The sequence below is a fragment of the Myzus persicae genome, unplaced genomic scaffold (assembly GCF_001856785.1).
Source record: "Myzus persicae strain clone G006 unplaced genomic scaffold, MPER_G0061.0, whole genome shotgun sequence".
Classification (NCBI taxonomy): Eukaryota; Metazoa; Arthropoda; class Insecta; order Hemiptera; family Aphididae; genus Myzus; species Myzus persicae.
This window is the reverse complement of record NW_019101948.1, coordinates 104,361-119,395: the sequence shown is the minus strand read 5'-3', so window position 1 is coordinate 119,395 and position 15,035 is coordinate 104,361. Positions and strand designations below refer to the sequence as shown.

At 31.0% G+C, this 15,035-nt stretch overlaps 1 protein-coding gene across 2 annotated transcripts in view; it reads right to left on the bottom strand.

Annotated features, from left to right (window-relative positions):
* The window catches only part of LOC111030842 (neural cell adhesion molecule 1-like), a 195,087-nt gene extending 182,508 nt beyond the window's left edge, over window positions 1-12,579 (bottom strand). For both annotated transcript variants that reach the window (XM_022310538.1, XM_022310539.1), the window contains exon 1: window positions 11,511-12,579. In XM_022310538.1, the coding sequence (XP_022166230.1) occupies window positions 11,511-11,679 (169 nt within the window). In that variant the 5' untranslated portion in view covers window positions 11,680-12,579. The remainder of the gene's footprint in view (window positions 1-11,510) is intronic.
* Window positions 12,580-15,035: the final 2,456 nt, after the last annotated feature.

Here is a 15,035-nt window from a genome sequence, read left to right as displayed (position 1 = left end):
CCGCGGTGTCCATTGCACTGTGATCTCACCGACCACCTACAATCTCGCGAAAAGCTGTTCTAAAAGTGCTGTCAAACAGCGAGCTGGTTACCGTGGAGGACTGGTTCGCAGCAGCGATCCTGTGGTAATATTTTACAGAGATCGAGCTCAGTTTCTCTTAAAATGTGCCTTTTAAGAGACGACGTGCCATTTCGAGAGGCATTTCGTACGTATTGTACGTATAAATTATATAATATTATATAGGTATACCCGACTAGCACTCACGTCACGATATTATCACAAATAATATTATGTGTCGCCGTCAAAGTATAATAATTTTGTTTGCGCGCTAAGACTATCGAGGGCATGACGCACACTTTACAAGTTGCCTATATACAGTCATACCGTATATACCGTATATACCATATTTACCTACATACGGAGGCGGGGGGGTGGTTAAACGGAATCTGCGCCGTGTCGTCGGTGATCGAAACGTATATATTATACAGCCGAGCGAACGACGCGATGCCAAAGGGCCCCCTCCCCTTTGCCCTTGCTCGACCGCCGCGAACGCAAAACGTACACCACCACCCCCACCACCACCACTGACACCGGCATGTGCCGTTGTGGTTTTCGAAATAACATATAATATAATATAATATAATATAATATAATATGTGTGTGTGTATATATATATGGTCGTAATATATCGTTTGATCCGTTAAAGAGCTGTTTCGTGCCGTTCCAACCGTGTGATGATTGCCTAAAAACCGTTTTGTTTGCTTACGTCACGCTGTAAATGCCAACACACACACACATACACACACACACACACATACACACGCTGTGCGCTCGAAGTCATTATTGCGTATGTGTGTGCGTAGGGTTGCCACAATCTCCAGCGCAGTCAAAGACTGCCGAATTAATATATATTATTGCATTAATATAATAATATCCGAGTACCTACAGTCGGTTTTTGGGGCACGTGCGTGCGAGTATCTCATAAACGGTTATAACAGTTATATGCATATATAATAATATAATATAACCAAGGTACCTCTCTGCACCCATTGCAGGGTTTACCACGCCGATACTCCAGAGGTGGGTCAAATAAATTGGTTCTGCCGAAATCCTATTCAAAAGCCTTTGTTTTTTTTTTTTTTAGCCGCAGCGTGTATGTACTCTAAGCGCGCCGGCGGACGCCACAAGTCGGACTTTTAGCCTTTTAATTATTTTAAAAAATAAATAGCTAACATCCGCGTGAGCAATTTATACGGACGCCATCGTCGTCCTCGGCAGCTGCAAGTGCACTTTAAACGGCTTCCGCCGGGGAAACCGCAACAAAAAAGCAATATTGCAGACATTGGAAGACAGCCGCGGATGATTTCTTCGGCATTCACTCGTAAAAACGGTTTTTTCGAAAATCCAATACTTAATTTAATTGGACAATAAATTATAAAAAAAAAAATTAATCATAGGTACCTATTTACAAATAAATTACCTAAATTATAAAATTATGACGAATAAAAGGTATCTTTAAAAATTTGATCAATAATATTGATTAATTATTAACACGACCCGCGACGGTTTGGAACAGCACAACAATAATATATTATAATATACAATAACAGAACTTCGTGCAAAATTCATTGTTCTTTTTCGGCGATGGTCTTAGGTTCTCTTTCGCGAAATCGTTGAAACATATTTTATTTCATTTTTTCTGTAACGGGGCCAAACGAATCGGCAAATAAAATAGCGTTACTGCCAATACGTGTAGAGCAAAAAATGTTTCGATGTCATAACATATTATTATATTCTCATTCCTTGTCATTTTACGGTTTTATTGGAAATGCAGGGTGCATTATCGTGCACGCACGTCTTAAAATATTTTGCTTTCCTAGCTATTTCGCAGCAGTCCAACGTTTGAATAAATTAAAGTGTTGTTTTATTCGCAACAACGTCGTTTGCTTAACCGAAGGAATAATATTATTTATATTATTGTTCTCTATACAATCGAGTTATTTGTAAGTTTGTAATAATCGTAATATATATATTATCTAAAATTCTTGTTTTTTTTTTTTTTGGTTGGTTTTAATTGGCAGAATTTTGATGGTTTGTATACATTACTCTATTCCACTCGAGATTTGTAAAGCTTATATAATTTGGACATCTATTATCGAATTGTTATGATAGTAAAAATATTTGTATTGAAGTTAATATAATTTAATTTGCTAACTTTTTTTTATTAATACAATAGAACTGTAAATTAAACTTAAATGTCATTATTTGAAAAAAAAACAAGATTTTGCTTAAAAATGAATAATGTCAGTGACCATAGAGAAATGAACTTACCTAATCATAATATTGAGATTATGTAAAATTTAATCTGCCGGCTTCGTTAAGTTTTATAAATGTCATAAATTTCAACTTATTCCCAATCATAATGAAGGTTTATAACGGTATAACTTATAGGGTAGTTCAATAATGTTACCTATAGTAAGTAGAGTATCATAACACAACTTGTACTATCGATCTATAGCATTATTATGATTATTTATTGTGTTAACCTACCTCACTAATGGTTCAGATGAAGAAATTAGACTCCCATAAACTATACCCCAGGGACAAAAACTTTCGAAAAACATAAAACTAACAAAAGAATTAAACTCGACAAAATAACAAACAACTTGTTTTAAAAAATTATAAGTAAATATGTGTCCAAAAAAAGAAAATAAAACACTAGATAATACTCTGACAACTAATTCTATTCCAGACTTACACAATTTCATATTTTATATCTAGTTTCCACAAAATGTAAAAGTTATTATAAACAATTAATAAATGAAATCTTTTGAAATTTAAATATGGTCCGAGATGTATAATATACACACCACAGTTGTGCACATATGGGATCGAAATATATGGTCTATGAACCATGGTACCGGTTAACCACATTAACTAAACTAAGTAAAGACTGATAAAGAAATAGTAATTACTCTTTATACAAACGGATTTTCTCTCTTTTTCTACCTCTGTCTCACTATTTCCTCTAAACAAGCACATAAATTTACCAAATGGGCTCAAACTTACAACCAGAAAATCTAAAATGTAGAGGTAGGTATACCTACTAAAAACAAACAAATTGCAAAATGTAATACTATAAAAAATAAATTGTAATAGCAATTAAAACACATTATACGATATACCTACACTCGTGCGAGTATCGTACAGAACGAGTATTAATTTTTTACTTAAAAAAAATCAATTAACCTTTAGTTAACTGTTGTTTTTTTTTTTTGTTTATCTTTGTCGGTTAAAATTAGAGAGCTACTTTTTATGTAAATGCATGATTTTATCGAATGCAGGCTTCTTTATAAATTATGATTGAAAAAAAAATCAGTCGTTTCATAACACACTAACTAAAATAAAACGTTTCATTGTTACAATACTTGTATTTTCGCAATTTAGATTTAAAGGAGTATTCATGAATAATTAACCAATATAAGTGCCTATTTTCCACCTACCACAGACTTATTGACAACAATCATTATTCGTGGGAAATATGTATGGAATGGCACAGTAAAAAATTAAAGGTAACGATTTTTGATATCAGTAATAGTTACACAATCTCTAGTGCTCAACAAGCGTTTGATAGTTCGTTTTTTCTATTCAGTAAATTTCTTATTATTTTATAAATATTTTTAAGATTTTAAAAACGAATGTTAAATAAAACCATTTCTGTTCAATATTTCATGTTTTTTAATAATTATATTATACTTAGGTAAACATATTTTGGCAAGAATAGCAACACAAATATTTTTTATTACATAACAATCAACGCCATGGTAGTTATAATGAATACTTCTGATTGGCGTAGGATTGAATAAAAATGCATAACAAACCCACGTCTGAGAATATTATCTAAATCGGAAAGGAGGACAATCGCAGTCTATTGAATCGCTAAAATCAACGACTTTTTTATTATTATATATTGAACGAGGCGGGGTCCGTCTCTCAGTAATCCTCGCTGCCAAATTTTACTAGGCTGCAGAAAAACACAGAATACAACCGTTTTCGGTTGTTGGGAGGTGAATTAATGAAAGTTAAAATTCACCAGCTCACAAACAAATCTCAAAGTATATTGTAGGTACGACAATTTCTATTGTCTGTCGTATTTTCATCCATCGGTTTCACATTTTAATATGTTCCCATAAAACTCCAAAATAGGAGACCCCGGGTTAAAGGAAAACTTTTTCATTATTTCATAACTTTTTAATCCTTGCGGTTTTTGACTTTGCCCTCGATTATTTATTTTAATATTTTATAGACATCGTAAAATGTTCAAGAATATATTCGACTATAATATTAAATTTCGGCTTTTAATGAAATTGTTTGGCTTGTTGTTGCAGTTGTTTTTTTTTTTTTAGTGTTATTGTATTCAAATGTATAATATTATATTATAACAATCACAAAATGTACGCCAAAGTGACGCTCTGCAGACTCTATACGCACTCCGTTAGTATAATAATATCATAGTGTGCTGTCGTTATGAGCGCAGCGTATTTAAATTCATATATCAAGTTGTGTAATACGGTCAACTAAGGATGAACAGCTATCTCCAGCTGAATTACAGCAGAGACCACCAACGATCAGTGTTATTTTACACAAAACGAAGTGTGTATATAGTGTACCTATATAGCTACATAATCACATTTTTCATTCTTTCTTTCTTTTATTTATTTTTTATTTTTTTATAATACATCTGAACCCCGACGACACAGATCGATATCCATTTTTTTAACTTTCCTATGGTAGGTATTAAACGAAAAATCTCGTTAAATACATTTAAAAGGCGTATCGGCATCAAAATAATTGTATTTATAATACAATGTTGATATTGTATTAAACTTAAGCCCGACGCTTATTTAAAAAATAACAGTTGCTTAGGCAAAAAAAAAAAATTGAAAAGTGAATAGAACAAAGTATTATCTATCTATGTTTGCTTTACTCTCGGAGACAAGATAAAATTAATTATATCCACGATATCCATAGTTATTATAGACCTAACTACATTAAAGTTTTTCTGTAGTTACATTTTAAACTTAATAGCACAACGATTTTTGCGATCATATATTAAAACTTAAAAATAGTGTTATTGCTCAATTTATGTTATTAAAAAACAAAAACAATAGTGAATGATGAAACAAAAAATATTTTATGTTATATTATATCTACTGCGGTTAATCATTTCGAAGGAATAGTTTTCGCATTTTTTGACTCTCTACCGGCATTATCTGTGAATAAGATTATTCAGTATTTTTATTCATAGCTTTATTTTTAACAATACACTTTAATTTATACGTGTGGGTGTAAGATAATTCTTATTATGACACTTAGGTACCTAGTCAAGATACAACCAGATTATTTACTGTATTTGTGTTTTTAAAAAAGTATTTATTCCTTCCAAAGGGCTGTTATATTATTTTCTTATCAGATTTATTTACATTTTGATATTTTTTCATCCTCAAGCTCATTAAAATAAGCCTATAGAAAAATGAAGCATTTTGAAAACATAAAAACATTAACCATCAGAAATGTATATCATCGCCGTTACTCAATTACAGTGTGTGCAGTGCACGTTAAAAGCTTAAAAAAACACAAAGAAATATATGTTTATATTATTATTCATATTTCATGAAGGAAAAAACATTCTCAAGTGTAACGATTAATTTATAATTTATATGTTCCATAAAATATTTTCTTTTAAATGAAGTATCGTATATTTAATACCAATTAGTCATGTAATATGTACCTTACAGATTAAAGATGAACAGCTATTGCTCGGCATATTATAATTTTGACCAAATGATTTTCCACAAAGCACTTTTTGGCAAAGAAATAAGATATTATAAAAAAGCATAATTTTTAACACACACACACACACACACACACACACACACACACACACACACACACTGGCACTTATACAAACAATATTCTTGTCAATATCAGACGATTTAATTTAGATTAAAAAAATGTCGTTTCGTTCCACCTACACAAGCTATATGTACATTAATATCAGGTGCCGTCAACACCTTAAGGCAATACAAATTATTATACTGTAATATAGGTACTATCAAATTTCATTCATTCGTCTCATAACCGTCTCTCTTTGACATCCCGTTAAATTGCCACAGTCGTATATTATTCTTCGCACTAGATCTTTCCGGCGGTACTCACAATAATATCTCACTATAACATACATAATATTATTATTATTATATATATATATATTGTGTTGTTATTACTATTATTAAACGTGCATTACTTTTTATTCGTCTCTGTCGTACGCGAGTGTTTAGGAAGTGGTTCGTTTAACAGTAAATGAAACGTTATCAAATAAACGCGACGTATATAAAAAAATAAAATAAAAAATAAATAAATGTCTTTATGATATTTTTAACAGTCGACGATAGTTAAAACTTTTAACGAATGTATATGCACGACGCTCGCAACAATAACCGGCATTTTCTACGCATGTATTTAACAATACTTTAACACACACAAACACGACTACGATATAACTACAACTTTAGTCGGGATTTCAACACCTCAAAGATTGATCATAATTTTTTTCACCTTTTCGTCTTGGTCGTACGTGATAAGTTACACAACTGAAGAACAAAAATACCAATCAACCTATAATGCCTGTCTAATTGAACTCTATCCAGTATATAATATAATGATATTATTATGCTGCTGAAGTGATTAAATCGTGTCATCTATCCCCAATAAAGTAGCGTCAAACGAGACGAGTTTTAAATTGGCTAATCGATGTTCAGGGAACTTATTATTATAATATTGCACGATAATATATACGCGTAATATACTGTTATAATAATAAAAATGTGGTTAAAAACAATTTAGCAAAGTCACACAGTATAGCTACCTATAATACAAATAAACAATACAGTAATATAATAGATAATATACTATATTACATTATTTCGAACTAGAACAATACATACATATTTTATTATAACACTCGTATATAACATAATATTATATTGTGTTATTAGAAAATATAACCGATATTGGTTCATTAAATATTTACTCTAAAATAGGTGCTTTAAATATTTACTGTAGGTGTTTCACCGACAGAAAGAAAAATAAATAATTCATGGATTGTATACAACATTAACAGTTTGTATATTATTACCGTTTAATAAAATTTTACTTTTAGCCGGAATCAAAAATGCATAATATTCTAAACATATAGCTATCTCGAACAACAATAATATAAAATGATCAACTCTATTATTTTTTACAAGAACATCATTAATTGACATAATTTAAAGTTATTTGAAATCGATAAACAAAAAATTGAATAGCTCATAACGGTTTGAAAAGTTAAAGTACCTAAATCATTAAGTAACTAGAATATTACACAAACCGAGTTTTGGCCAGTTTTGTTTATTTTCTCAATACTGGCAAATAGTGTCGTATAATTTGTTATAGATATAAATGCAATTGTTGGCCCCAAATTAAAATAAATATTCTAGTTGAAGTATGCAGGTTGGTTGTATAGTCAACAGTAATTCGAGTTTGGTTTAGTTTAAAATGTTTGTTGTCATGTTGCAACGTTATAAGCACACTCGTATTAAAATATCAAATTATAGCATTAATTAAAATCTAAATTATGAAACAGTTAACAATGTTAAAACGAATCTAAAAGCACATACATTTCAATGTACTTAAATGATACAAAAAATTAACATCGCTTTACAATGTGTATAAGTAAGCATTCAATACAAAATAATAAGTTTTAAAGAAGAAGTATAAAATTGAAAATAAATAATAATAATTAAGTTACGTTACGAACCTATAGTATATAACACAATGTACATTGTTATTATTCGAGGAAATAAAATAATTCACTGAAATTCAAACTTATCAATGACTTTTGTTATTTTTTAATAGATGTCAGGATTCTGGGTTGAATAGTATTGTATTAAATCTTAAGTTCCTTGTGTTTGCTAATTTTAATTAAAAAATAAATACATATTAAACGATGTACCATCTTATTATTATTGAAGTTTTAAATAAGTGACTAGTAAGTCAAGATAAACATTTTTTTTAATACATTTTAATTTAATTGAGTTAATTTAAATATACATGCATTAGTATTTAAGTATTAAATGCTCTTATCATTGGTCATCATGACGTAAAGTAATTTTAGATTTAATTATAATATTGTTGTCTTAGCAAAAATAGAATACAAATCATTTTTATAAAATTGAACGTACCGTGAATTTCAGTTAATATGGAAAACTGTAATGTAAAATTTATTTTAATTTCTAAGAGTTGCTTTATGTTTTTGATTCCCAATAAATTGATAACTTTACATATCATTTTCGAAGTAAGTTTCTACCCAAAAAAAATTAAGCTGATCAATAAAGCACAAGCGGGTAACAAAAAAATAACTCATATTTTATCGGTATAAAATCAATATCTACTTTTCAAGAAAAAAATAAACAGTACATCGATTTTCAAATTAAGTCGACAATATTTTAATTTTGTAACTTTCTGTGATTCCAAATGTTCTAACTGAATGTATTTTAAAATTAAAATTAAAATAGTGAATTTTAATTATTTAATGTCTTAGAATTGTATTTCAATGGTAAAAATTAATATTGTTAGTTTGGTTCTACATAATTTTGCATGTAATAATTGCGTTCGGTACACGATTATGAATGGAAATTGGCTTATCCATCAATTAACAATATTTATTCGATTGTGCATATCGTTGACAATATTTAGATATTTCTAGAATACTACTCAGAAACAGTGTCGATAAAAAATATCTGAATAAATTATCTAGATAATATATACAATTGATTAATCGATGTATTATACAAGATGAATTACGTTATTTTTATACTTAGTTTAAGGGTTTCCACCCACGCGTTTCGCGAGTGGCCATTCTACGAGGTACAGAAAAAGAATGAAATAGAAAATTTAAAGCAATAATAATTTTCCGTATCATTTATTTATGTAATTACCAATTTCTTATAATTCCTATATGGGTTATACCAGTCGTAATAGGTTGACTTATGTGACTTACGATGTTATGTTGTGCGTAGACAATAAGCCATATATGCACACAAGTACCCTTCAATGATATTCTTGATGTATCAATATTTTATGTTAAATTATTCCTAAATATAATAATATGTAAATGGCATTGATTTCTCGAAACGATATAAGTATTAGGTACCTATAAAGTTATATTATAAACGTTACTGAATATTTTATATATTAATAGATTCCGTATGGCGTATATATAAGTAAATTATAGTTAAGTATGTAATAAACTTCTAAGATAGTGTGTAAGCACGTAAAATATATTTAAAATGTACAGTTTATTATAAATATACTAATTTTCAATTTTTAATAATTATTTATAAATTATAATTAATACCCATTCCACTGACGCAGTAATAAATTACAATCAAATTCTTCATAATTTGAAACGAGATAGAGCTGCTTAGTTTAGCTTTGTATTTTGGTTTCTCCAGTTTCGGTTTGATTTATAATTTTATATTTTTTTCATCTTTATCTTGATAAATACTTAGTTCAACACTGCAGTAAGAAATTATTGAATTTTCTTTCAGTTCGTGTTAAAGCCATTTACTGACCGAAGTGTTTTTTGAAAAATCTCATGAAACTACACACAACGCTGACTCAATGTAAGACTCAGAGTAAAGAGTATAATATTATGTAAAGGTTACAATCAAAACATAAATATGAATTGTGTGTTATTTAAAAATGCATTGACCCGTGATAAAGTTTAAGTAAATTGAAAATACAATTTAAAGTTTTCACACTGATATAATTTAAAACTCAACATTGGTTTCTATCGTAGGTGCTCCAGTGTAGAGGGATGTAAGCTGAGCCCTTCCCGCAGAGCAATTCAACCCACCTACATAGAAACCTTTGTGAAATGTAAAATAAACATTTTTAGTTAAAAAATGCTAAAACAATGTTTCTGGTAGCACCCTACAAAATTCTGTTTTCGTAATTTTTATTTTTATTATGCCTATTGCCTAGGTATTGGTCTCTATTACATTTCAATCATTACGTTTTATGGTTGTCAAGTAGTTAAAGCGATAAATAAATATCAAATCTTTGTATTTAAGTATTTTACATACATTTTCCCACAGATACCATAGAATAGTAAGTTATCATCGTTGTTGTGCAATAAAATATACACTTAAAATACAGATATGGTGTAATAAATATATTTTTTTTTTATAAATAAAAAAGGGTTTTTAAATTTCTTCAAAATCGAGAGTATATGCCATTAATGATGTCGTTATTTCAACGGCTGTACGTAAAAAGTTTGTAAATAATGTAATGGTATTGCTTGAATGTGCGTTTGAACCATTAACTTTCGTGATCATTTTTCTTAAAACGACTATTCTCAAACTGTTTATGTTTCAAACTTTTTTTTAACGTTCGATACTTTTACATCGAAGACAATTATTTTCATGAATTACGTAAACTAAAAAAATAATCTCGTACAATATTAGCTTTTGCTTTTATTTGTGAGTCAAGATTAGGAAAATTACTATCGAGCCTTATTTCTGTGTCTTAAAAATAATATTAATAATATGTATTACGTACCTATTATATTGTAATACCTATCTAAAATGTATTTTTTATTATTTGAAAATAAATTTATTCATTTCTTAGTTTGGATCCTCGTGAAATAATAATTTTAAACTTTATTTTATTTATTGAAATTTTGAATTGGTACCGGAATTCGTTTAGAATAAAATATTTTTGGAACTTTAAAAATGTGTATGATTCATAATATACAAAATAAAGTAAGACACATGGAAAACATAGCTATGCAAAATAATAATTTTGAATAATACCTAGATAATAGCAAATATACGATATAATACAGAATATTTCGTGTTATTTAATAATTTTATTATTAAAATTAACTCTTTTTGGTTTTTAGCAATAATCTTGATTAAAGATTAAAATTCAGCGAATTAAAATTTGAAATCCCTCCTCGTCATTTCAACGCAAACCGCTTTATAAATATTTGTGTGCCTAATTATAAAGCTGGTTTAGTTTTTACCTTTCTCTATATTATTATATTCGTATTGTCCACGAAAGTAAACGTACGTATCGAAAATAATATTATGAAACCCGAAAGAATAGGAAAAAAATACAGTAATTAAATGTTATTATAGTTAATCATGAATAAAATAATTACATTAATTAATTTAATTGTGTCAACTATGACAAAAACATAGCCGAACCACAATTAATTAATTTACTTTCGGTCCATGTTTTTTTTTTTTTTTTTTGATTGGTAAAGACAAACGGATGAGAACGTGTTAAGTGAAATTTGTATTTCTTAATTCTAAATATAACAACGATAATAGTAATAACGTCATGACAACTATAATATATGAGTAATAATAATATTATTATTATCATGGTATTTCGTTTACCTGGTGTGATGAACAGCAACACGAACAGCAGGATGGATGTCCAAAGTTTTCGGGATTTCCACATCGTCTGCAACTCAGCGGCGGCCGGTTGATCCATCTCGGCGCGGACGACTCGTTGGACGGTTTTAGATCTTTTCTTCGACTGGTGCTTGCGGTAATGCTTTACCATACATAAATCAGGTACCGAATGGTGTGACGTGTTTTCTCGGTCTCGGTGTTTGGGTTTTGCACAGCAAGTACAATATTGTTATGGTGAATCGGAGGAAGTAGAAGTGATATTGTGCACACGCGCGAGCGGCGGCGTTTACGGGTCTTTGGCGGCAATGTTTCTACGGAAGGCAGCGGCGGGCGTACGCGGTGTGAACATCAAACAGAAACGGAAAACGTTTAAGTTCGAAGAAAACAAAAATAAAAACTAGGAACAAAAAAATTAAAAAAAAAAAAAAACTAGAAGTTTTGAAAAATGTCACGATCGGGGAAAGACGCGGGGGACACGCGAAGAGGGAATAACTCACGGAATCGTCTGTGCGGCGACGCAGCACTACGGCGTCAGTAGCGAAATCGGTCCTTTTTCGTCCGTTTTCAAATTTTGAATTTCAATCGCTGTACGCAACAATATTATTACAATACACCGAAATGTACGTCTATGTCATGGAGCAGCCGATGACACTACAATATTATTATTATCGTGTACAGCACACGCAACGTACTACACCGATAATACGTCTTTGCAGCCGACAAGGACGTTTTCCATTTTCAGAGACGGGGTGGTCGGCGTGTACGAAAACAACAACAACAACAACAACGATATTATCGACGGTGATATTATATAATATTGTCGACGACAGACGTGTTGACGGACAATACCCGCGACGACGGCGCGTTAATAATAATATTATCGTTATTATCGTTATTTCCGTTGCAGTTGAAAAACACGTGCGCCTGGTGGAGCGGCGTCGACGGGCGGAAAGCGACTTGGTGCAATGTATTTCGCGGCAATACTGAAAACGGCGTGTGTACAGTGCTCCGAGCGGGGGGCGGCCTGTCGCGGAGACGATCCAACGAGTATAGAACGAGTGCGGCCCAAGTGCCCAACCGACGACGGCGGCGGCGGCGGCGGCGGCGGCGATCGTGTACGTTAGCTCTCTCTGACGGCCGCCGATGGATGCTGTTTTCGCCTACGCGTATGCCGGTCGGGCGCACGGCGTTGTTATTACGATATTATTGCAATTATAATGTACCGTGGTCCTGACCACGAATCGGGTATACCAGAGCTCCGGCTGCCCGTCGTCGTGGGTCGAGTGTAGTGCCGGGATATCGTTTTTGGCGAGAAAAAACTATTGATAATCGATTGCGTTTTGGAAATGGGGGGTCTTACCGGACTACCTTTTTTTTGGGCATTTTTTTTTTTTTTGAAAACCACGGCAATCGTGACGGCGGTAGAGTCAGAATTTGATTCGGTGGTCGGACTTGGTTTTGAAGTCGCGGGCCGTTTTTTGTTGTAAAACACGTGATTATATTAAACGGCGGTTGAGTGTAGACATGTAAACTGTCTTGCGATTTAAATGAGCAAGCAGTGTTTTATAGTGTACCACTATATACTGTTACATTTGAAGTATGATTTGGATTTAAAAATAAGTTTTCGTGTTGGTGCGCCGTACCAAACGACCCATACCATCATAATGTTCTTGTGATCTACTTAACCTATTATTTTTTATTATTATTATTATTTATTATTTTACGGCAATAGGTAGATAGGTAAAGGTATTGTTTGATTTAAACGAGCTGCTAGTGCATCAATACATTACGTATACATATTACAGTTTACATATTACATTGTATATACTGTTAGTTGTTACGGTTAAATTAAAAAATGCGATTTAAACTTTAAAGGAAGTTTGGTAATGGCGTCGTACCTGAACGAAAACCCGCTTTTCGATAAATGACATGTCGATTAGATATTAAATAATATTGTGAAATCGGTGTATTGGATACACGACGAAATTTATAATAATTTATGTCAACTCTCATCTTCGCGCGACTAAGTTATTGTGTTGTTAATGATTGACTTAAGATCCGCCGTAGATATGATTATGTACTAAATATGAAACACAATTGTTATCGAGCATATACCACAAAATTATGCCCATCGCTAATAGGTTTGGTATTGGCCCACCTAACCAAATACGATTTATAAGGGTACCAGACGAAGAAGACACGATAGCTACACAAGACAACTCCATAATTTGGTCGAAATAAGTTTTTTTTTCATTGACCTGGTATTACATCTCGGCAGCAACGGCCATTAGTTAATTAGTATTTGATAGCACATTATAAATAGCAAAAAAAAAACTGAGTCTTAAAGTGCAAAAATCCCGACAACTCCGATTGTTTAATACGGAGATATTATATTATAAAATTGTATTAATTGGAGATGTCTTGTCGTTGCTCTCAGGTCTTCAAATACATTCCAGGAATATACATTCCGATGAAATATTTTTCAACTAAATACCATTCCAAATAAATATGATTCTGTGAAAATATATTCCGAGAATAGACGTTCCGACTAAATATTTTTAATTTTTCATTATTTTCAACAAAGTAGAGCACCCTGTTCGATTACAGCTGTACTGTACTGTTTAATAAATCGATTCAATTATTTTTTCTACTTATATTTGTCCTGATTTCTCATTGTCATACACATTACACACATAATATTAATATTATTACAGACGAACACTATCACGAACGGCCCAATTCGGACCTGAATATTAATATCAATTAACTCTCATTCTCAAGCGATTAATACGTTGTTGTGTTGATAATGATCGACCAAAAATCCTCATGTGATATATACGGACTAGATATTCTACTCGTTAGTCGTTATTGAGTCCCATTTTGTGCGTGATTAATTATTAGGTCATATATTAATCATAATTTTGAGTAACAACCTTTTTTAATTACATTTTCGTGAGTATTCTATGTAACTCATACAATGCAACATTTAATAATAATTAATAAAGTAAACTTAAACAATTTGAAAAAACAATTTTTAATGCGTTTTCGGCGAATCACATACCACACCAGTGCTCTTTACATATAAATTGCTCAAGACACTGTTAACGAATTTTATTTTATATGTTTGCCTATTATTATATTTGTCTCTCTAAAACCATTATTGTTCTGTGAACGTAACGATTTTACTATATTTTTCTTGATCAATATTATTTGAGTATTCGACTTTGCATTAGTTTGATTCCTGGACGTGGGCGATTGTGTTATTTTGGAATTGAAATTACGTTTACAAAAATTGAATCTTTAAATTCATAACGATATAATACTAAAAAAAAAATTAAATTAAATTCTGATGCAAGAAGTACCTGCAACAACAGTATAATAATATATCAAGCGTCTATTATAAGAATATATTATTTTTTCAGAAATAACACATTTTGGTAGTTGCGACGTAATTAGTATTACACCTTTTTTCCTATTTATATTTGGGACCCAACCGTTAAGCAACCG